At 47.6% G+C, this 24,199-nt stretch overlaps 1 protein-coding gene across 7 annotated transcripts in view; it reads right to left on the minus strand.

Moving 5' to 3' along the window:
- The window catches only part of LOC140404421 (RNA-binding protein, mRNA-processing factor 2a-like), a 78,030-nt gene that overhangs the window by 14,666 nt on the left and 39,165 nt on the right, over positions 1-24,199 (minus strand). For 4 of the 7 annotated variants that reach the window (XM_072492945.1, XM_072492940.1, XM_072492946.1 and 1 more), the window contains 2 exons: positions 23,394-23,471; positions 16,361-16,399 (listed from right to left, as the gene is read on the minus strand). In XM_072492945.1, coding sequence (XP_072349046.1) covers positions 16,361-16,399; positions 23,394-23,471 — 117 coding nt within the window. Of the gene's footprint in view, positions 1-5,436; positions 5,485-16,360; positions 16,400-23,393; positions 23,472-24,199 lie in introns of all 7 variants that reach the window. The other 3 variants (XM_072492942.1, XM_072492939.1, XM_072492941.1) reach the window with 1 other exon arrangement.

The following is a 24,199-nucleotide window of genomic DNA, read 5'->3' on the forward strand; positions in this document are numbered from 1 at the left end:
AAGAGCAGAGCAGCAGGTGGGAGAACACAGATCCAAATTTACCAGGACTGGAGTGCGGAGGTGGCTAAGAGGAGGGCTGGTTTCAACAGGGCTAAGGCAGTGCTCCATCAGAAGGGGGTGAAGTTCAGGATGCTGCAGCCAGCGTGATTGTGGGTCACATTCCAAGATCAGTACCACTACTTTGAAACGCCTGATGAGGCATGGAACTTTATCCAGACTGAAAAGTTGGACTCAAACTGAGGGTTTGTCGCGGGGGGGATGTTTACTCCGTTTGGGGAAATGTTCTTTTTGTTTTGGTGCTGGGTGGGGATGGGCGAATGGATTTGATGTGGGGGCTGTGGGAGAGTATGGGCGCGGTGTTGGAGGGGCAGGGCCCCGCGGAGGAAGGGGGGGGGGGGCAGGCAGGATCGGCTCAGGAAAGCACAGGCTTTTTCCCACGTTTGGGAAGGATGGGGGTGGGGCCAGGGGGAGAAGGGCGGTGCTGGAGAGGAGCGCACACTGACTGCCAAGGGGTGGGGGGGATTCTCGCACTGGGGGGGGGGGGGGGGGGGGTCGATGGAATGGCGGGAGGAGACAGGGTCAGCAGGAGTCAGCTGACTTACGGGAGTGTGGGGGGGGGGAGAAAAGAGAAGGAAGAACTGGGTTGCTGCTGCATTGGCCAAAGGGGAGCTGGAGGTAGAAGAGGTGTTCGGGGGCGGGAGTCTGCTGCCTGGGGGACTGGAGGGTGCGGGAGGCGCGGGCACTTGGCTGGCCTAGAAAAGGAGATGGCTAGTCGGCAGGGGGGGGGGCGGGGGGAAAAGTAGCCCCTGATCCAGCTGAAAACTTGGAATGCAAGGGGCCTGAACGGGCCGGTCAAGAGGGCCTGGGTGTTCACGCACCTAAAGGGACTGAAGGCAGACGTGGTCATGCTTCAGGAGACACATTTGAAGGTGGCAGATCAGGTTAGGCTGAGAAAGGGATGGGTAGGGCACCGTTCTAGTTCCAGGACGGGTAAGAGGCCGGCTGCAGCCAAGGTGTTCAGGGGGTTTATGGACCAGATCGGTGGGGGGGGGGGGGTATCTGGGAGACGTTGAAGGTGGTGGTCAGGGGAGAGCTAATCTCCATTAGGGCCCACAGGGAGAAGAGAGGGGAGGGAGATTTTAAGGGTGGACAGGAGTTATGCAGAGGCCGCCAGAGGAGGGGCTACTTAAGGAGCGACAGAACCTCCAGACAGAATTCGACCCGTTGACCACGGGGAAAGCAGAGGCACAGTGGAGGAAAGCGCAGAGGGCGATGTATGAGTATGGGTAGGAGTCGAGTCGGATGCTGGCACATCAGCTTCGTAAGAGGGAGGCAGTGAGGGAGATTGGTGGAGTGAAGGAAAGAGGGGGGAATACAGTGCAGAGTGCGGTGAGAATAAACGAGGTATTTAGGGACTTCTATGAGGATCTGTACAGGTCTGAGCCCCCAGCGGGGGAAAGAGGGAATGCGACGATTCCTAGATCAGCTGAGGTTCCAGAGGGTGGAGGAGGAGCAGGTGGCTAGTTTGGGGGCGCCGATTGGGCTGGAGGAGCTGGTTAAAGGATTGGGGAGCATGCAGGCGGGGAAGGTCCCGGGGCCGGATGGGTTCCCGGTTGAATTTTACAGGAAATCCGTGGACCTGCTGGGCCCGTTGCTAGTGAGGACTTTTAATAAGGCGAGGGAGGGGACCTTGCCCCTGACAATGTCCAGGGCGCTGATTTCTTTGATCTTGAAACAGGACAAGGATCCATTGCAATGTGGGTCGTATAGACCTCCTCAATGTTGATGCCAAGTTGCTGGCGAAAGTGCTGGCTATGAGAATTGAGGGCTGTGTCCCGGGGGTGATTCAGGAGGACCAGACAGAATTTGTGAAGGGTAGGCAGCTAAATATTAATGTGCGGAGGCTCCTCAATGTGATTATGATGCCCTCGGTGGAGGGGGAAGTGGAGGTAGTGGCAGCTATGGACGCTGAGAAGGCCTTTGATCGGGTGGAGTGGGAGTATCTTTGGGAAGTGTTGCAGAGGTTTGGGGAGGAGTTCATCAGCTGGGTCAGGCTGCTATATAGAGCCCCGGTGGAGTGTGGCTACGAACCAGCGAAAGTCGGAGTACTTTCGGCTGTATCGGGGGACGAGACAGGGGTGCCCCTTATCCCCCTTGTTGTTTGCACTGGCAATTAAGTCGCTGGCCATGGCACGGAGGGAGTGCAGGAAATGGAGGGGATTGGTCCGGGGGGGGGGGGGGGGGGGGGGGGGGGGGGGAGAGGAACACCGGGTGTAGTTGTACGCTGATGACCTATTGTTGTATGTTGCGGATCCAGTGGAGGGAATGGCGGAGGTCATGTGGATTCTTACGGAGTTCGGGGACTTTTCAGGGTATAAACTCAACATAGGGAAGAGTGAGCTCTTTGTGGTGCATTCAGGGGACCAGGGAAGGGGGATAGACGAGCTACCGCTGAAGAGGGCGGAAAGGAGCTTTCGGTACCTAGGGATCCAAGTAGCTAGGAGTTGGGGGTCCCTGCACAAGCTCAATTCGTGATGTTGTTGGTGAAGCAGATGGAGGAGGATTTTAAAAGATGGGATATGTTGCCACTCTCACTAGCGGGTAGGGTGCAGTCGGTCAAAATGACGGTCCTCCCGAGGTTTCTCTTTGTGTTCCAGTGCCTTCCCATTATGATCCCCAAGACCTTTTTCAAACAGGTAAGCAGGGGCATCATGGGATTTGTGGGCTAATAAGACCCAGAGGGTGAAGAAAGTGTTTCTGGAACGTAGCAGGGACGGGGGGGCTGGCGCTGCCGAATGTGTGGGGCTATTATTGGGCAGCCAATGTGGCGATGATCCGCCAGTGGGTAATGGAGGGAGAGGGGGCGGTGTGGAAGAGGCTAGAGATAGCGTCCTGTGTGGGCACAAGCCAGAGGGCACTGGTGACTGCACCGCTGCTGCTCTCGCCGACAAGGTACACCAGGAGTCCGGTGGTGGCAGCGACGCTGAAGATCTGGGGGCAGTGGAGGCGACAGGGGTGAGGTGGGAGCCTCTGTTTGGTCCCCGGCTCAGGGAGCCCGGCAAACCACGCCCATATGTTCTGGTCGTGCCCAGCGCTGGATGGGTTTGGGAAGGTGGTGCACTCCCGGGTCAGGCCGAGCTGGGGATTAGCATTATTTGGGGTAATGGACGAGCCGGGAGTGCAGGAGGCGAAAGAGGCCGGTATTCTGGCCTTTGCGTCCCTGGTAGCCCGGCGGAGGATTTTGCTACTATGGAAAGATGCGAAGCCCCCTAGTGTGAAAGCTTTGATCACTGACATGGCATCAAGCTGGAGAGGATAAAGTTTGCCTTGCGAGGGTCAGTGCAGGGGTTCCTCAGGCTGTGGCAACCGTTCCTAGACTATCTCGCGGAGCGTTAGGAGGAGGTCAGCAGCAGCCCAAGGGGAGGGAGGGGGGGTTCTTTTGGGGTGCATTTGGGTGAAGGTGTTTTTTTTCCCCTATTTGTGTTTTTAAAATGTTATATGGGGGGGCTATTGTATATGGGGGAAATCCAATGTATAATTTCTGATTGTTGTGTTCTTGTTTTCGGGGGGGTGGGGGGGGGGAGGTTTGTTTAAAAATTTGAATATATATATATTTTTTTTAAAAAAGAAAGTAATGTGTCAGCTCAGGATGTAGATGGCCATCTTTCAAAGTTGAGACTCTGCAATGGTTCCTGCAGGTGGCAAATGTAACCCCACTATTTAAAAAGAAAGGAAAAATGGGAACTACAGACGTATTAGCTTGCCATCCTCATGGTAAGAGCCTATGGATGTGATAACGACACTACAGAAAATAAATGGTGGCAGGATTGGGGCGAGTCAACACGGATTTATTTATTTATTTATAAATTGAGTACCCAATTCATTCTTCCAATTTAGGGGTAATTTAGTGTGTTCAATCCACCTAGCCTGCACATCTTTAGGTTATGAGGGCGAAACCCACGCAAATACGGGGAGAATGTGCAAACTCCACATGGACAGTGACCCAGAGCCGGGATCGAACCGGGGACCTCAGCGGCGTGAGGTTGCAGTGCTAACCACTGCGCCACCAGTCAACACCGGTTTTATGAAAGGAAGTTTAACAAACACGAGTTGGTTTCTGGAGGATGTAGCTAGCAGAATAGTTAAGGGGAAGCCAGTGAATGCAGTATATTTAGATTTTCCAAAAGCTTTTTGTAATGCCCCCCCCCCCCACAAAGATTAATAAACAAAAATGCGAGCACATGGATCAGGGGTAATATACTGGAATAGATCAAGTTAACGGACAGAAAATAGGAAGAAATGAATAATTCTCAGGTTGGCGACTAGTGGGGTTTTAAGTCATCATAGTCCCAGGTGACCATAGATTGCTTTACCCTTTTTTGGGGGGGGGGGGGGGGAAGAGAAAAAAAAAAGAGAGCTACTGGTGGCGATTTAACCTGAGGATCACCACACATCAGGCGAGGGGCAAGATTGAGACCTTCAGCCGGTACGGGAGTTGAACCCACGCTGCTGGACTTGCCCTGCATGAACCAGCTGTCTAGCCAACTAGGTAAACCAAACTACTGCTATTCACAATCTACAATCAAGGATTTGGATGTGGGGATGAATATTAATAAGTTTGAAGATGGCAAAGCTTGGGACGAAGTCAGAGTTGCAGGGAGGATACAAAGACATTTGGGGGGGGGGGGGGGGGGGGGGGGGGGAAGGGGGGAGATTTGGAGGCTCAGCAAGTGAGGAACAATTTGGCAGATGGAATACAATGAGGAGAAATAGGTGATTCATTTCGGTAGGGGAAAATAAAAATACAAAAAAGAATATCGGAGGGGGGGTTGGGAAGTGTTGACTTTCAAAAAAGGACCTGGGTGTCCTTGTCAGCATTCAGTGATCTGTGAACATGTTCGTACAGCAAGCAATTAAGGTAATGGAGATTTTGCCCATTATTACAAGGAGGAGGAGAGTATAGAAGAAGATATCTTACTGTAATTACAGAGAGCCATGACACCACACGTGGAATAGTATGCGCAATTTGTCTCCTTCCTGTCATAATATACACACAGGTATATGATGGTGCACAGACAGGCAGTAATTGACACAGGATGACCAGTGAACACAGCAGCCAATCACCAGACAGGACACGACCACTATAAAGCCAGAGGGCACTAGTTTTCCCACTCTCTTGGGATCCAGCCTCTGAGACAGTCAGAGCCCGTGAGCAGCAACTAGAACAAACACTATGTGGTAGTAAGATAGTCTGGTCAGGTTAGCCTCAGGTCTCCAGTCAAGTCAGCATAGTGTCAACCCACAGTTAAAGTATGTATGATAGTTAAGAGTTCAATAAAATCGAGTTGCATTTCTTCAAGTGTTGGAAGCCGGTCTCTCTCTCTGCTGCAGTAAACTCAGTCCTCGCAGACCCGGCATACCCAGCACATCACTTACCAAAGGTATACTTGGCATTGGGAGAGTACAATGGATGAAGGATTGCCCCTAGAGGAAAGATTACAGACGGAGTTCAAGAATGAGAAGTGATCTCATTCAAACATACAAAATTCTTACAGGGCAAATGCAGGAAAAACATTTCCTCAGGCTGGGAGGATAGAGAAAGAGGACAAAGGCTCAGGGGGAGGTCATTCAGACAGGGAGGAGTTATTTCTTCACCAAGAGGGTGGTGATTCTCTAGCTCCGCCACAGACCGAAACATTTCTACATCTTAAAAAAGCAAGGAAAGTGGGATCGTGCGAGATGACATTAAATAGAAAATCAGCCATGATCTCATTAAATGGCAGGGCAGGCTTGAAGGGCAAAATGGCCTTCTCGTAACTCCTGGAGATAGTTAGTGCCGGGCACTTGTTGGCAACTAACGTGTGTCAGACAGTAAGCCGGAATACTGTGCAGGTCTCAAGTGGGTACCAATGCGTCCTCGTTTGAGGTGTCGCAAATGGGACTTGGACAGAGCAAAGATCCCCATTGCTGACCTTATAAACACAGGCAAGGTCATTGCCCTAACCATCTTCAGTGCTGTCAAAGACATAGGCCAGATATGCCTGCAATGTTTGGTGGCAGATATGACTGACTAACTCCCATAACCATCTTTCTTTACGAGAGGTATGGCTCAAGAGCAATGAAAAGATTTGCACCCCAGCCAATTTACATTTACAAATACTTCCGAATAACATTCAGGCAGCCTTTGACCAAATGTGGCAAGGGCAGAGTCTCCTCACCTCTGGAATGCAGTTATTTCGAACATGTTTGGACTACGACTAAGTGAGGCCAAGAGCCAAGCAGTCCTGGCAGAAACGAAAGTGAGCAGCAAGCAGGTTAATGCCAAGTGCCATTTGATTGCATAGTCAACAAAATTGGCCATGGAGAGAGAGCAGACTGGGCAAACTTCCCACCGTCAGATACAGAGCAGTGTTGGAACTCTACTGGAATAGCTTAGCTAGTCAGAAAGCCAAGTTACAGAGCATGGGTCTGCAGCTTCTGCTCCCCTCCTAGCCCTTGCTACACCCAATGCGCTCAACCATTTTTGGATATCCATGTGGAGCGAAAAAGATGACATGTCTCTTACAGCAAGGCATAGGAGCAGAGGTAGGCCATTCGGCCCATCGGGTTTGTGCCTCATGACTGATGCGATAATCCTCAACTCCACTTTCCCACCTTAACCGCCATAACCCTAGATTCCCATGCAGATTAAACAATCCAACGCACTTAATCCAACCTCTATACAGTAAAGAACTGCACAGATTTGCAATTCTCACTTATCTCAAGCGACCACCCAGATTGTGAGATTATACCCTTGACTCACCCACAAGGGGAAAACAGCATTTTAGCATCTACCCTGTTAAGCCTCCCGGGAATCCTACATGCCTCATTAAAAGGTAGCTCTCTTCCCAAGAGGCGAATCATCCATACACACACACAACAGCACATTGCTCTGAAGTTTCCAAATGTTTCAGCTTCACTGTTCTGCCGTCATGAGAGAATGGGGATGTCCATCAAACCTCGTTTGATTAGTTCACAACTTCATCTGATCTACTGTGGAGGACTTAGCTTTTTGAAGCATTTAACGGGGAGAAAAACAGGGAACGTCAAGTCTTTAGACTCGAGCTCCAAGAAAGAGTCATACGGACCAGTTAACCGTTTCTCTCCACAGATGCATCAGCATTAATTTCAGATTTCCAGCATCCACAGTATTTTATTGACAATGAAGTGCATTCATTCTGCAGGTTCAGGAATGGCTTCCTATTTCCCCCCCCCAAAAAAAATGCGTCAATCCTCTCTTAACCACAGTGCACACTTGAAATCGTCCAGACCGTAAAGTAGTAGCACAATCCTAGCGGAACAACATTCCCCAATTTTAGTAGCCAGCTGAAACTTGGCCTAGCTGTAGTCACAAGTTGGTTCAGGTACCTTGAGAGCAGTGTTACGTTCACTGTTACCTGGGTTGGTCAAGCAACTCTTATGGGTTCTGTGCAGACTTTTAAGGAACTAAACTGGAAAATATAAAGGTTAATAGAAAAGCATTCATCTTCCTTAATACAAATGAAAGCTCATCTTTCCCTGGGCTGGTTTGCTGTCCTTTATGCTACCAGGTTAGAGGGGTTTCCAGTACTTTGGCACCTTTACCAGTTCAGCAGAAGCATTCTCACCTATGCCGATTTGCAACTTTGTGGACCAACTTCCTATAACGCCTCATAAGCCCTGCCAAAACTCCACATCTGCCCAGCTCCTGCATGACATTTTCCACCTTTCCATACTCGAGCAATTGCTGCCCTCACCCTCTTCTGTAAAAATGGAAAGTGGAGCCAAAGTTACCAATAACCCAAAGGCTGTGACAGCTGGTGAAAAGGCAACAAGATTCTAGTTCCCCAACAGGCAGTCCAAAGTTACAGAATTAGTGAACATGGGCATTAATGGGACTTCAGGAGGTTGCGGAGTGATATTGCAGGGAATGAATTGTTCCCATGTCCTGGGCATTACCCTGGTTGGCAGGACCATTTGGTGCAACTATATAAACACCCCAGTGTCTGCCCCACAACTTGGCAGGGTCAATCTGGACTGGGATCTATTGCCTGTCCACCAGGGCAGGTGGTGAACTGCTTTTTGTTTTGTTTGTTCGTGGGATGTGGGCGTCACTGGCTCAAGCAGCATTTACTACCCATCTCTAATTGGCCTAAAGGGGATGGTTGAGCAACTTTCTTGAACAGCAGCTGACCATGTAGGAGTTAAGAGTTGGCCCCTTCCGCCGACTCTGCCTTCCAATAAGAGCATGGCAGTGGTTGGCACTGCGTCCTCACAGCGCCAGGGTTAGAGTCCAACCTTGGGCGACTGTCTGTGGCGTTCGCTCCTCCTACTCCCCGCCCGCCACCTCCCCACCCCTGCCAGCCAGCCTGGTGTCTCTCACCTCTCTCCCTGCCCAGGTGTCATTGTGGGTTTCCTCCGGATGCTCCAGTTTCCTCCCACAGTCCAAACAGGTGCAGGTTAGGTGGGGTTACGGGGATCGGGCAGGAGGTGCGGGCCTTGGTAGGGTGCTCTTTCCTAGGGTCAGTGCAGACTCAGGATGGGCCAAATGGCCTCCTTCTGCACCCCCCGATAATCTTTCTCCCCCTTGTTTTTTTCTTAAAACTTTAGAGTACCCAATAATTTTTTTCCAATTAAGCGGCAATTTAACGTGGCCAATCCACCTAACCAGCGCATCTTTGGGTTGTGGGGGTGAAACCCACGCAGACACGGGGAGAATGTGCAAACTCCACAGTGACCCAGAGCCGGGATCGAACCTGGGAGCTCAGTGCCGTAGTCCCAGTGCTAACCACTGCGCCACACGCCGCCCCTTTCTCCCCCTTGTTAATCAGACGTCCAAAGACTCTGCTTCCACGGTTTGGAGGGCGTTGTTAAAGCTGCAGGCTGTCATTACATTCTGGAACGGTGCCTGGTCCAAGGCTTTGGAAAGACGGGTGAAGAGTCACTCGAATTCCCAGTCCGACCTGCTCTTGTAGCAACGGCATTTATACGGCTGGTCCATTTTCAGTTGCTAGGCAATGCGAACACCCAGGATGTTATTATTTATTTGCAGTTTTGACCCAGGGCTCCACAGCTAGGCGGTATAACTAGGATCCAGTTGCTCAAAAGACCCAATTGATGAGTTTTTAAAGTCATGAAGCCACATTGAAGATCTAATTTCCATTGATTTTGATTGCTGACCATCACGTCACTAAAGAAAACTGGTGTTGGACATTTTGGCAGGCTGGGTGTAAACTGATCTACATAAACGTCAAGATCAGCAAGGCCAATTCAGTTGTTCCAGATAGAAATTCATGGTTATACAATTGGTACAATGTCACCACTGCGGACTTCCTGACACGAGCCAATTCACTCAAAAGCCAAAACGACCAGGTTGACTTGGTTAGGTCCATTAGGAGTAGAAGTTGTCAATCCTTTTATTGCTTTCAATTTATAAGACTCAGCTCATAACGTTTCAGTGGAATAAAGGCAGGGGAAGAAAGAAAAAAAAAAAGGTAGGGGAAGATCACTTTCGAGAACGAAGAAATAACTACCATCCTAAAATTGGCCCAGTACTATTTGAAGAACCATCTTGCACTTGGGGCCTTCCCGATTTTAGCCCTCCATTGCTCTGCCCACGGGCCAGTATTGTGCAACAGCATTGGGTTCATACACCATGGCACCCACACTGGGCAGAATAAGGTTGGGGTAGGACAGTCCCAATTGCTGGGTTTGGTGCAGTGCCTTTGTGTAATCTGTGTGTAATCTACCCTTCCCACACTGTTCAAGAGTTTAATTTAATATGACTTTCATCAAAAACGTGTCGCAGGCCAAATAACCCCTTCCTGAATCAAGTCACCAGAGGACAACAGGGCAAGTCAACTGCACAACCCACCACTTGTCTGGACACTCGTGTCGATCAATAAATAAACCCACAGCCTTGCATTATGGACAGATGAAATGAAAAATCGCTTATTGTCACAAGTAGGCTTCAAATGAAGTTACTGTGAAAAGCCCCTAGTCGCCACATTCCGGCACCTGTCCAGGGAGGCTGGTACGGGAATTGAACCGTGCTGCTGGCCTGCCTTGGGTCTGCTTTAAAAGCCAGCGATTTAGCCCTGTGTGCTAAACCAGCCCCTGGCAGGTATGGGCAAAGTACAGCCAAGTTGCATTTAGTATCACTTGCCTTTATTCATTTGCTAACAGCTGTCCAGCAACTAACTATATTCAACACCCCGGGAGGGGAAACAGAGGTGGTGGCATAGTGGCCCCGTTACTGGGCTAGTAACCCAGAGGCCCAGGCTAATGCTCTACGGGTGTGTTCAAATCTTACCACGGCAGAATTTAACTTTAATTAATAAAATATGGAACTAGTGGCAATAGATTGCCATTAAAAGCCATTTGAATCATATAATTTACAGTGAAGGAGGCCATTTGGCCCATCAAGTCTGCACCAGCTCTTGGAAAGAGCACCCTATCCCCATAACCCCACCCAACACCAAGGGCAATTTTGGACACCAAGGGCAATTTAGCATGGCCAATCCACCTAACTTGCACATCTTTGGACTGTGGGAGGAAACCGGAGCACCCGGAGGAAACCCACGCAGACACGGGGAGAACGTGCAGACTCCGCACAGACAGTGACCCAAGCCGGAATCGAACCTGGGACCTTGGAGCTGTGAAGCAATTGTGCTATCCACAATGCTACCGTGCTGCCCTCCAGATTTTTATTGAATTAAACTTTCACCATCTGCAGTGGTGGGATTCGAACCCGGGTAGACTTATTGTCCTTTAGGGAAGGAAGTCTACCATATTTACCTGGTCTGGCCTACATATCGTTGATTTTTCATTCCCCGTTTTCCTTAAAGTTGAACCTGGGTCCCCAGAATATCACCCTGGGGCTCTGGATTGCTCGTCCAGTGACAACACCATCGCTCCACCATTGCCCATGGCTGATTCTTAAACAGCTCTCCGAAATGACCGAGAAAACAACTCAAATCAGAGGGTAGTTAGCTGGCCTTGCCAGCAGTGCCCACACCCCATGAAGCAATAAATTGAAAAAAAAACCCACAGGAATTGGTGAAAGGGGTTCTCTCAGAATGACATTTTTATTTGTGTCAGTTTTAATTTGGCGGTCACGTACAAGTGAAGTGTTTCAAAAAGATTAAAAATTCAGAAAGCCCCATCAGCTGGATGAGATGTTACCTCCACCTCCGGACAGGCAATGGGGGCTATCTGAAAAGCTTCTCGTTGTAAGGTATGCCGTCATTTATTGCTGTTTCTTCACATGAAAGGTCAATTCTTGTGGGTTTACAATATCCTTGGTAGTTAATATCAAGGAAGAGAATAGACCCCTCAAGCCCACTTCACCATTCTACTAGATCGTGGCGCATCTTCTATCAAGTGTCATTTTCCCCCCCCCTCCTCCTGGTGTCTTTACGATCTAGAGATCAAATCAATCGTGGTCTTAAAACATACACCATGATCGAGCCCCCACAGCCCTCCAGGAGAAAGAGAATTTCAAAGTTTTACCACCATCAAAAGTGAAGCATTTCCGCATCAGTCCCAAAATGGGCCACCCCTTATTGAGAGAGGCCCCTCATGTTTCCCCCTGGTTCGAGAACTCCACCGCCCAGGGAACATCCTTCCTATATCTAACCTGGCGACCCCGAGAATTTGGTAACGCTTCAATGAGCAATTAAGTGAGCATTTATTTTAGACACAAGTTATCTTGAATTTGCACAAGGCATGTTACTCCAGATACTGAAGAGGAAAGTTCAATAAAATGGCATCATATCCATTAAATACTTGTATTAAAAAAAGATGTTCCAACTCATTAAACCCTCAATGCGAAGATATTGCATTTGCTACTTGGGACACCGACTTTTCAAATTGGACAAACATTTGCCGTTTGAATTTGTACAATTGCCAGGCAACCATTTGGGTCACAACTTAACTTCAGGCAAAAAAAAAAAAAAAAGCAATTTAAAAAAAAAAATGTCTTTGCTAAAAGAAAAGTTGTTAGTTTTTGGACACATACCTATCTGCTTTACTAGTTTCTGTTCCCTGAACCAGGGTGGGGTAAAGCAGCGAGATCACAAGTAGGTTGCTGCACTGCAATACTCCTTGCTTAACCTATGAGTCAGCCATCTAACTGTGCCAGGCTGCACCTTGGCTGGTTCAATAAACAATGCTCTCACTTGGAGTTGCTAAAAACCGTACATAAAAAAGGTTTAGATCAAAGCAGATTCCTATCCCTTGCAGTAGAAAGTTGCTAACTGATCTCCCACGGGATACATGACAGAATGAAACAAGACAGTCTAGTTTGCTTGGAGGAATTGCTCTTTTAACTACAAGCTCGGATTTTTGAGTCCTTGTTAGCTTGATCCCAACTTCGATTGATTTTTGCAATAGAGAAACCTTCTTAAAGCAATGTAGACCAAATTCCACGAATACAAGCAACCAGCGGCTCTTAACAGACACCTCCAATAAGCAAAAAGGTAGTTCCAGGCAGCATAGAACACTGCCTGAAACCATTGGAGGCTTAGCTACAGGGTGACTTTATTAATGGAGGAGAAAAGCCAAACCGTGAAATCTTTGGACAGCAAATTAAATCTCTCACTCGCTTAGAACCGAGATGAGGAGGAACTACTTCTCGCAGAGGGTAGCGAATTTGTGGAACTCGCTGCCCCATAATGTGGTGGAACCGGAGTCATTCAATGGTTTCAAGAAGGAGATATATTTTTGTTTAAAAAAAGGTTAAAGGGATATGGACAACAGGCAGGGAGGCAGATGTGACCAGGAAGAGATCAGCCACAATCTGATTGAATGACGAGCAGGCTCAAAGGGCCAAATTGCCTACTTCCTCATTCCGATGTTCCTAATTGTTAACTCTCGCCTGAATTTTGCAGTCAGAGCGCATACGTGGCAGGTCCCACAAGGGGAGACGAAATGCACACCCAGCAACAAAGCACAATTTCACGCTGGCTTGCCAATCAACAGGCAGCTGGTGTGAAACATACGTCGAGGACTCAAAACCCCCAAGTCCCCATTTTTACTTTCATTCAAGTCCAGACAGACATCCTGCTCAGGTTTGAGGTCGAAGCTAAAGCTTGAAGGTCACCTGACCAGTTAGCCCCTCCACCAACCGTTGAGCGTAGATGGGCCACGCATTGCTTTTGACTCCTTAATGAGCGTTTAACGGTTAGCGGACGCACTTCCCAACTCCCACATGCATCCGCCAACGGAGGTTTCATGCGAATGCGCAATGATGTTGGGATGTTAGGACGAGTGTCCAACTTCTTGCGCACCGGAGTCGGGCGCACAAGCATCGTAAAATTTAGGCTCTCTCCACAGATGCTGCCAAGCTTTTCCACCATTTTCCCTTGCTCCCATTTCGAACGGGAGCAAAGAAATCACTAGAGAAATCACTAGAGTAGAGTGTTACATTTAGAATTTTACAAGAGGCTGTAGGGTTTCGATAGGAAACGTCACTGGAATCAAGGATACCAGGATGAAGACAACCTTTAATTCGGGTGAAAATGTTGCACAAGAAAGTCAAGATGAATTCTGCTGCCATGGGTTAAAAAGTAGAATTTAGTGGCAATATTTGCCAGAAATGGACAGAAAACATTGGAAATATTCAGGTAGCTGACCTGCATGGCTGCCCTAAAAGACAAGTTTTGCAAAATGGATTACTAATTTCAATCCATAGAATCCCTGTGCAAAGGAGGAGGCCATTCGGCCCATCAAGTCTGAACGTGTGCCTTACCTAGGCCCACTCCCCCGCCCTATTCCTGTAACCCCACTTGACCCGCACTGTGGGAGGAAACCAGAGTAAACCCAACGAGGACGAATGCACAGACTTCACTGTCACCAGAGGCCAGAATTGAATGCGGGTCTCTGACGCTGTGAGGCAACAGTGCTAACCAGATCAAAGCATTTAAAAAAAAAAAAAAAAAAGACGGGTGTTAAAAGATCAAGTCACCATTCTTCACGAGTCCACATGCAGGACCCTCATCCATAAAGAGGCTGTTTCTCCTGACATTGTTATTCTTGCGTATTGCTCTGATGAGTGCAAGATGAAAAGCTTCTGCAAAACGTCTATTTTCAGCAATCCTCAAATTTTGCCTAATTCATTGTTTGCCATCAATTACCTGAAAATCCCTCAATATATTTTTTTGGGGAGGCACACATTGCCGAGATCTATAAAACAGGCCCAATAGTTTGTATTGCACTGGTTTACAGAAGGTTTACTCACGCTTCTCGCTAATTTGCACAGTGCCACATGTAAACATTTCCAAGAACGGACGCAATTGAGAATGCGGTCTAAAAGTATTCAATCCATAATATTTTAATTCATAAAGTATTTTTAAAATATCAGTGTCCTAATCCAATTTGTCCAATTTTAAGTAAGTGAAGATGACTTTCAAAACAGAAAACCATTTACAAGTTACGTTGGCCAATTAAAAGAATGTCTGGTAGTGCCCTTGCATCACAAGCAGCTGAGGAGTGTTTTCTTTCTTTACAGCTGGGGTCCACACAATTAGCGGAAACAAAAAGAAAAGGGCTTGACAATTCAGTCTGGGGCTATGCCCAGTGGAGTGGAGTCCCAGCCTTTTGAGCAGAAAATGAGCAGACCCCCCCCCCCGACCTTTTGGGGTTGGTCAAATTTGCTCCAAAAAGACATCAGGACAGTCCAGCAGAAACTCCAGGCCATAAACTGTCACAAGTGAACAGTTCAGCAGATGTCTCTGCACTGAACACCAATGTCCAATATTAAGAACTAATCTCCTGAAATCATTGCCAGAACTGCCCCCTTGGCCAGGATTGTAAATGAATGCCAGAAACCCCCTGCAGATTTCTGGGGTCAATGAAAGATTATACATTCATTAAATTCCAACGCAATACACACAGGTCCACTACACCCTCAACTTAAATGGCTTCAAGTCCAGGCACAGTCCAACCTCTAAATAATTACATCCACTGAAGAATGACAGAAACAATGAATGTTTGATCTTTTGAAGATCAAGGGGCTACACCATGTTCGACAAACCACGTTAGCGATATATACTTTGGAATTCAATCTTCAAACACATTGCCTTTACAATTGGCAGCGTAAAAGTCAAAACGTCTGACTGTTGGTTCACTAATGTCACTCGTGGGAAGGAAATCTGCCATCCTTACCCACCCTGGCTTACATGCGACTCCAGACCCGCAGCAACACGCTCGACACTCAACTGCCCTCCAAAAGTGGCCAAGCAAACCACTCCCGTTCAAGCGCAATTAGGGATAGGAGACTGCTGGCCTCTGACACCCACATCCCATACAGGATAAAGAAAGCTTAGCTTGAGGTTGGTCATTGATGAAGCAAGCTTAATTTCAATTCAATTCACCACCAACCCAGCTTAGGAACATGCCCCCTAGAGCCTGTTCTACCATTCAACCAGAGCATGCTTCTACTTCAAACACCATCCTCCCCATACACCTTTAATATCTAGAAACATCTTGCTTTTAACTTTCATAACTGGTTATGTAGTGAAACAATACAACTCTTCCACTAAACTACTCATCTGCGACCCACTCTCAAACTCCCAACCTGGTCCAAAATCATCCCACACCAACCCCCAACTCAATCCACTGCCCAACAAGACCTTATGAAAATTGGCTCCCCATAAATTCAAAAAATCTTGTCCGTAAACCTCTACATGGAACTTGCCCCAGTCCTGGTTTGATACCTCCACCAAAACCATGCTGGCATAACCTTTTGTGAAACACACATGCTGAAAGTCATACTATAGTCACTTCTGAGCTCCCTAACAGAGTAATATTGAACATACCGATGTTTCACTTCCAAGGTACTGTCCCGAGAGGTCATTCAGTTTGGAGTGACGGGAAAGTTATGCCACAATAATACACGCCCACTTCAGGTAGCACAACCTCTCCTCTAAATTGGAATATAGAATTCCTAGTGCAGAAGGAGGCCATTTGGCCCATCAAGTCTACACCAACCCCCTGAGCACCTGACCCAAACTAGGCCCACTCCCCCACCCTACCCCAGAACCCCACCTAACCTACACATCTTTGGACTGTGGGAGGAAACCGGAGCACCAGAGGAAACCCACGCAGACACGGGGAGAACGTGTCCACACAGACAAACAGTCACCCAAGGCCGGATTCGAACCCAGGTCCCTGGCGCTGAGAGACAGCCGTGCTAACCATGGTGCGGGATAGCAACTCCTGCCAGCTGCCCCACTTTTATGCAAAGGCCTCAACTAGTCGTAAAACTAGAAATGTGGATTATGTAGAAAATGCCCCATCTAGGTTACTTATGGAAAACGGGGGGACGGGGGAAAATAAATACCTGTTTTGATGTTAGTTTGATCAGCGACCCTTCATATCCCTGTGGGAAAGAAAAATACAAGGTAATAATGGAATTTTTACAGTTTAACATACACAGGACCCAAAAAGTGTTAATACATCTCAAAATGAAGCACACAGTCATGAATTCACTCCAGTTCAAAGTCATGCGAGATTAAATGGACAAATCCAATACCAGATTCCCAAAAAGACAAGTGAATGCCATCTGAAAGCGAAGGCATATGGGGGACAAAAAAAAAAGGTTACACTCAAGCCAACCTTGGATTTAAACTGCTAAATGCACATCTCCTCGATTATAAACAGCAGGATCCACTTCTGCACAAGCAGGGGCAATTGAAGGCATCGTCTTTTTTTGAAAACTGACATCTCTATTTTTACACGAGTGTCTCACTGACTGGGGAGAATCGAAGACTTCACTGCAGAGACCCCAGGTGGGATTCACTCGTCCTGTTGCGAGCAAGAATGGAAAATTGGCATTCGAGCCAAAAACTCCCATTCATTTCAGCGGCTGAACCAAATAATCCATTCATTTCAGCGGCTGAACCAAATAATCCATTCATTTCAGCAGCTGAACCAAATAATCCCAGCAGCAAACAAGGATGGGAAGATTTTGGCCAGAGCGCCAGGGGACCTATTTTACTTGAAACACAAGTCATGTGGTTGGCAGAATCTAGTGGGCCAGTTGATTGCCAGATCACAGAAGGAAGGTTTTACAATAAGCTTCTGCAAGGTTTTACAGACAAGGAGTTTGTCGGGGATGGCCAAAGGCTTCGCTCCTATTTTTGTAATAATAATCTGTCACAAGCAGGCTTACATTACCACTGCAATGAAGTTAGTGAAAATCCCCCCTAGTCGCCACATTCTGGCACCTGTTCAGTTGTACGGAGGGAGAATTCAGAATGTCCAAATTACCTAACAGCACGTCTTTTGGGACTTGTGGGAGGAAACCGGAGCACTGTGGAAACCCACGCAGACCATGGGGAGAACATGCAGACTCCCGCACAATGACCAAAGCCAGGAATCAAACCTGGGACCCGAGAGCTGTGAAGCTAACCATAATGGTTAGCATTATATGGGCAAATCTAAAACCAGTGCTAACCACTGTGCTACCATGCGAGGGGGGTGAACAAAGGCCAGCATCTCAGTCTACTGGACCACTGGAATGAGATGTGGTTCAATGAGTCGCTCTGGCTTAGAGGGGAAATTCGGGCAAGGCCTACTCGCCAACAGTGTTGCACCGTTGGAGGAGCGATCCTTTTGGTCAAAATGTTCTGTGAGGGCCCTGGATACAAGGTAAAGAACAAGGGAATGAGAATTCTGCCTGGTGTCCCGATCTCCCAACTGACCGCCGCAGCCCTGCATCGGAATAAAGGCGACACTTCTTAAAGAAAGCACTTGACTGGCTGTTATGTGCTTTGGAATGTCCCGAAGTTGCTGAGGAGAGAATGAAGATTCGCTCAAGTCAAAAGATAAAATACAATTCAAGAAGAGCCAATTAGACTGGGGCACTCAAAAAAAGCACATTTATTGCCTCTTGCCTGCAAAGTTAATTTTGCACAAAAGAGCATTTACAGTGAGCAATCAGAATTTATCTTGTGCAAGAGCATTTGTCAAGCCGCCCACAATCTTCTCGGCCCAAATTTAGCAATTCGCCCATGTACGCACTGTGACTGTAGCAGTACAGCTGACATCAATCCAAAGATACATTACACCTTGTAATGCCGGCCAGTCTACAAAACAAAGAATATGGCCCGAAATGTAGCTTCTTTATTTATTCATGGGATGTGACGGTCACTGGCTAGGCCAGCATTTAATGCCCATACCTAGTTGCCCTCAAGGTGGTGGGTGAGCTGCCTTGAACCGCTGCGGTCCATGGGGTGTAGGTACACCAACCATGCTGTGAGGAAGAGCGCGCCAGGAATTTTGACCTAACGACAGGACGGCCGATATATTTCCAAGTCAGGATGGAGAGTGGCTTGGAGAAGAACATCCTGGTGGTAGAGTTCCTCTGTGGCTATTGCCCTGGTCCTTCTAGATAGTCATAGCTGTGGGTTTGAAGGGCGCTGCTTAAAGAACCTTGGTGAATTCTGACAGTGCACCTTGTAGATGGCACACACGGCTGCTACTGTTCCATCAATGTTGAGAGATTGAATGGTGTGTGTTTGAGGCTGAGTTCCTGGTCAATGGTAATCCTCAAGCTGTGGATAGTGGGGGATTCAGTGATGGTAAAGCCATTGAATGTCATGAGGACCTGGTTAGATACTCTCCTGTTGGAGATGAATGCCTGACACTTGGGTGACTTGCCACTTTCAGCACAAAGCTGAAACATTGCTCAGGTTTGGCCGCATATGGACACAGGCTGCTTCAGTATCGAGGTATGTCAGTGGTGAGGAAGAGTGCAGAGTGCTAACCTTGATCTAGTGACCCGTGACAAAAAACAAACTTAAGCTCCCTCAGCATGCCATTGATTATAGTACCTCAGTGGGAATTCTGTCAAGTGTTGAGCTGCAGAAATGTTAAAAGTTGCCCAAGTGACCACTTGGGTTTAAAAAAAAACTATGAAAATTAGCCAAGCAGAAAGTGAAAAATCATTAACCATCAACTCACTGCTTTTCGTCTGAAGAGGGCATAATAAAGATTGGGAAGTTATGTATCATGAACAAACATTTTGTTTTAAGACTGGGGAATTGTAGTTATCAGGGGAAGATCAGGTGGGCTAGAGGTTGATTGAGCAGGAGCACGCAAGGGCAGCATGAATTCGGCTAAAGCAACTGGCAGAAGGATTGGAGGGAGAATTCTTCTCTTCCCCCCCCTCCTCCAAGGGTAATGAGGGGAAAAGGGGCAGATCACATGGCACGGTAGCACAATGGTTAGCACGGTTGCTTCACAGGGCCAGGGATCTGGGTTCGGTGCGGAGTTTGCACGCTCAGTATCTGCATGGGTTTCCTCCGGGCGCTCCGGTTTCCTCCCACAAGTCCCAATTGACGTGTTTGTTAGGTGAATTGGACATTCCGAATTCTCCCTCCACGAACAGGCGCCGGAATGTGGCGACGAGTGATTGTCACAGTAACTGCATTGCAGTGTTAATGTAAGCCTACTTGTGACACCAAGATGATGATTATTAATAAAGACACTGGAATTCAGGATGTAACCTCCAACGCGACAGACCGAGAGTTGGAACATGGAATTCGGCTGGATAGCTCTGCAACTGGTGAGTGGAGTGCCTCCTCCTTTGATGTTAGCAATTAATCACAAGACTGGCCCAATATAAAATCCACTTTCTAGGGCCAGCTCAGTTATCCAGTGGATATTACTCAGATAACCGTTTGAAAAATGGTTAGGCCTCACTGAATACGCCTCAACCTCGAGGGGGTTTCCAGCAGCCACTATTATAGACAGGAAGGAGGGGAAGTTCACCAGGGTCAATTAATTTGAAAATCAATTGATGACCTGAAGGTGGGCCCCGGGCTCCACAGCACCACCTGTACAGGGACCATGAATGAGATACCCCACCACGCCTCCCAGGCCCACCCCAATTCAGGATTTCTGCACTACTCATCTGCAACTTTGGTAAATCCTGATCACAGAGCAAAAAAAACCCAAAGTTAATTATTTCAGCTTCGCTCGCTAGGTTAGCATTTGTTGTCCATGTCCTCGAGAAGATGGAGGCGAGTCCAGCTGCTGATGCAGGTAGTGCTGTTAGGTACATCCCATTCGGCAGCGTGGGAACCAGGGGGCATTGTAGATTCCTTTAATCACATTTTTTTTTGGATGTAAAGTTTCCTTTCATGTGGCTTATTGATGCAGTTTCGCTTTAAGGAGCTAAATTTTTAAAACTCATCCTAGTGGGTCGATTTATTTTCTTTTGGCCAATGAAAGGAAGGGCCAAGGGACCCGCTCTGCTCGAAAAAGACCATGAACCACATTTAATGAGCGTTAAGCACAAGGCTATAAATCCAAACACCACCAAATTAGTTTCAAGCACTATAACATACTCTTACACAAAACCAAACTATGGTGCAAGATTGGCAGTTGTTACCCGAAGCCATGTTCGAGTTAAGCAGTAGTTTTCTACCAAAAGTAGCACCTCTGGCTCCACAAACGTTAAATGTCTGGATTCAAATCACATTCAATTCAACTTCCAAGAGCCGCTTGCTGATCAACCAACTGCACCGAAACTTTTCCACATCGCTCACCAAGGGCAGGCTCTCCACCCAGCAAGGTTTAACAAATATATTTCTTCATAGGGATATAGGAGTCACCGGCTAGGGCCACAGTTATTGCCCATAGCGAGATGAATCAGTGCAATCAGCCTAAAAAGTGACATTCACACTTCTGACCTTAAGGACGGAAGGCGATTGGTGAAGTAGCTGAAGATGGTCGGGTCTATGACACAACCCCAAGGAACTCCTGTCATGATGTCCTGAGATGATTTGAACACCACCCCCCCCGCCGCCAACAATCTTCCTTTGCACAGAGGAGAGTTTCCCCCTCCCATTAATCCCCATGGATTCCAGATTGGCTGGAGCTCCTTGATGCCATACTCGGTCAAATGGTGCCTGGAATTCAAAGGCAGTCACTCTCACCTCAACCTTTGTGTTCAACTCTTTTGTCCATGTTTAAACCAAGGCTATAATGAGGTCAGGAGACAACTCACCCTGGTGGAACCCAAAAAGAGTATCCACGGGCAAGTACCACTTGATAGGCGGAACCCAAACAGAGTATCCGTGGGCAAATCACTTTGCTGATGATTAAGAATAAAGCATTGGGGCAGTAATTAACCTGGTTGGATTCTCCCCATTGTGTGGATAGGACATGTGCGCAGTTTTCCACGTGTTAGGTAGAGGCCAGTGTCGTAGCTGCACTGGAACAGCTTGGCTAGGGCATATTCTAGAATTTTGTTGGGTCAGTGCCTTACAAGCAGTTTCTTGATATCACGTGGAGGAGGAGTGAAATCAAATTAGCTGAAGACTGACACCTTGGCAGAGGCCACAGTCATAGTCTTGGCACTTTTGGCTGAAGATGGTTACAAATGTTTCAGACTCAGATTTTGCACTGATATGCTGGAGTCCCCCATGAATGGGAATGCCAGGCGATGAAGTTACAGATTGGGGTTGTATACAATTGTGGGGTTGTATCCAATTCAACTGCTGCTGATGGTCCAGGGCACCTCATGAATGCCCAGGGTTGCTCAATCGTTTTGAAATCTATCTGATTTAGCACAGTGGTAGCATGATGGAGGGTTTCCTCAATGTGTAACGATTGGAAGAGGTGAGGAAAACTGGATTATAAATGTAGTGAGCAATTTAAGGATTAAAACCTGGTGTTAGAATGTTTGTTTGCAATGGTCACTTAAAAAAAAAAGTTCTGATCTGCAGGGCCTGGGTAGGATTAGCAGCCCGCAGATCAAAGTGATGAAGGAATGTGTTTATCAGTCTGGGCTAAAGGAATGTGTTTAGCAGTCTGGGCTGATGCTCAGATTGACTGGGGAGGTCCCCGAGGAGTTGATATTCAGCCAGAGTCTGAAGGGGCTCTAACAAGAGTCAGAATCGGTGAAACAGAAGTATTACTTCATGCCATGCTGGTTTCAGCTGGATTGGCAACAGTATCTTAATTTTCTTGTTGCTTAATGGGATATTGAGTAGCGTTGTGGTGCAAGTGTAAGCTGTTCCTTTTCAGGTGCAAAGTTAACAATTTTAATATTGTATTTATAAATAAAAGTTGTTTTAGAAATACGAAAGACCTACTCTTTTAATGCAAATTACTTGGTGCGAAACATTCTTTCCGCAGAGTCTTAAAAATAAACTAAAATATCGGGTTTTGAGTCCAGTATCCTAGCCACTGTTGGGGTCTGGTCTGGGATGGCAATAGTTGGTCAGTTCGACCAATACGGCCATGGACAGATGCATCTGCACAAAGTGATGACAGGGAAGTAGATTTTTCTCATCTAGTCCGTTCCCTCACTACACCCCCTGGTACAGGCCCAGTCGGGCAGCCAGGTCCATCAAGAGTAGCTTGGTAGTACTGCTACCTGGTGTAGGACATCGAAAACCCCTACCCAAATGACATTGTGCCCCTGCTACCCCTACTACTCCCTCCTAATTGGGTCAGCTGATTTGGGAGGGTGTGAAGTGGGGGGGGGGGGGGGGGGGGGGGTGAAGAGTGGCAGGAGATGGTGATCGAGAAGAGGTTTCCTTGCCCACGTTTGACCCAGTGTCGTGAGACTTCATAAAGGTCCGGAGTCAATGTTGAAGACTCCAGGGAAACTCCCTCCTGGCTGTGGGAAACGGTTGGTGCCACTTGCTAGTGGGGTTGCCCTGCCAGTGGCACAGGGCATGCCAAGAGATGGCATTGACAGGGTCTGAGAAGGCATGATTTAGTCAATATGACTACATCAGGCGGTTGCTGGGCTGGTCTGTGGGACTAGCCAATATTGGCACAAACCCCCATTAGTTGGACGTTTGGAAGAAACTTGCTAGATCTTCACAACCACAGCACATCCCAAAACACTTTGCAGCCATGGAAACAGTTTGGCAGCCACTTCTGGCACAGCAAGCTCCCAAAAAAACATACCAATGTGATCACCAGCTTTGGTTTTTTTAAAGCCAATTTCAGTAACAAATATTGGTCAGGATATCGAAGAACTTGCCTGCGCCTCTTCAACAATAAAACCATGTGATCTTTCACAATCACAGAGGGGGCAGGACTGGTTCTAGTTCACCAACTCATCAGAAAGGCTGCCACCCTGGCAGTGCCAGACTGGCACCAAAACATCAGACCCTAGCCCGTAACCCGAGGGGATTTAAGTTTGGCGAGAGCAAAGATTGATAAACCACTGCTCAACACTGCCAGAAGGTTCACATCAAATCCCTACAGTGCAGGAGGCGGTCATTTGGCCCATCAAGTTGGCACCGACCCTCTGAAAGCTCTCTACGCAAGACCCATAATCCCCACGATTGCAGAGCACATGGAGGCAATGCGCGAGTTATCCCACGCCGGGCAGCAGCCAATCTTACCTTAAATGGCCGGAAGAGAAGGTAAAGTTCACGTGGTTTAATATCCATGGGAAGCCCACTGACAAAAAGTGTACGGACCTACAAAAAGAAACAAAAAGCAACGTTGAGTAAAGTGCTTGCCACCTTCCGGTTACAGCCACCATAACAAGAATTAGGACAAGATTCTCCTCCACTGTATGGATGCGAGAAAGCTGAACGCATCTAAAGTAACAATGTTTATTTGAGGAATGTAGATTGGGGAGGCGCGAGCGAGCGAGAGAGCGAGAGAGCAGACGGGAGAAAAAAAGACGAGACGAGAGAGGGAGAAAAAAAGACGAGAGAGAGAGAGAGAGAGAAAAAAAAAAAAAAGAGAAAAAAAGGAAAAGAGATGAGGGAAAAAGCGGAGGAGAGCGAGATGAATATCAACTGCACAGCCAACCTGCGGCACAGCATTTCCACAAACAATACCGACTGGGTCAAGTCGACCCCACCTTTGTAAATGCCAGTATTAGGTGGCCATCCCAGTCAGTAAGAGCTCTGCAGAATCAACCCAGGAAGGCAAAATCACACATACTGCCTTGGGTTGCCGAGGTATGGGCCTGCAGATTCAGACTAATAAAACACTCCTTGCAGCGAGCAGAGGATGATGCACAACTGTCAACAGTTGTGCATGGAGCTATAGAATTTTTTTTTAAAAAAAGGGAGGGGGCAGGAAATCCATGCGGTCGGGACACAATCTGGTTGCATTCTTTCTGGACACTAGACAGAGTGATCTCACCGTTTTCCTCTGGGAAAATGTTTAGCCACCTCATCAGTATGGTGTCCAA

Source organism: Scyliorhinus torazame, chromosome 30, assembly GCF_047496885.1.
Source record: "Scyliorhinus torazame isolate Kashiwa2021f chromosome 30, sScyTor2.1, whole genome shotgun sequence".
NCBI classification, from domain to species: domain Eukaryota; kingdom Metazoa; phylum Chordata; class Chondrichthyes; order Carcharhiniformes; family Scyliorhinidae; genus Scyliorhinus; species Scyliorhinus torazame.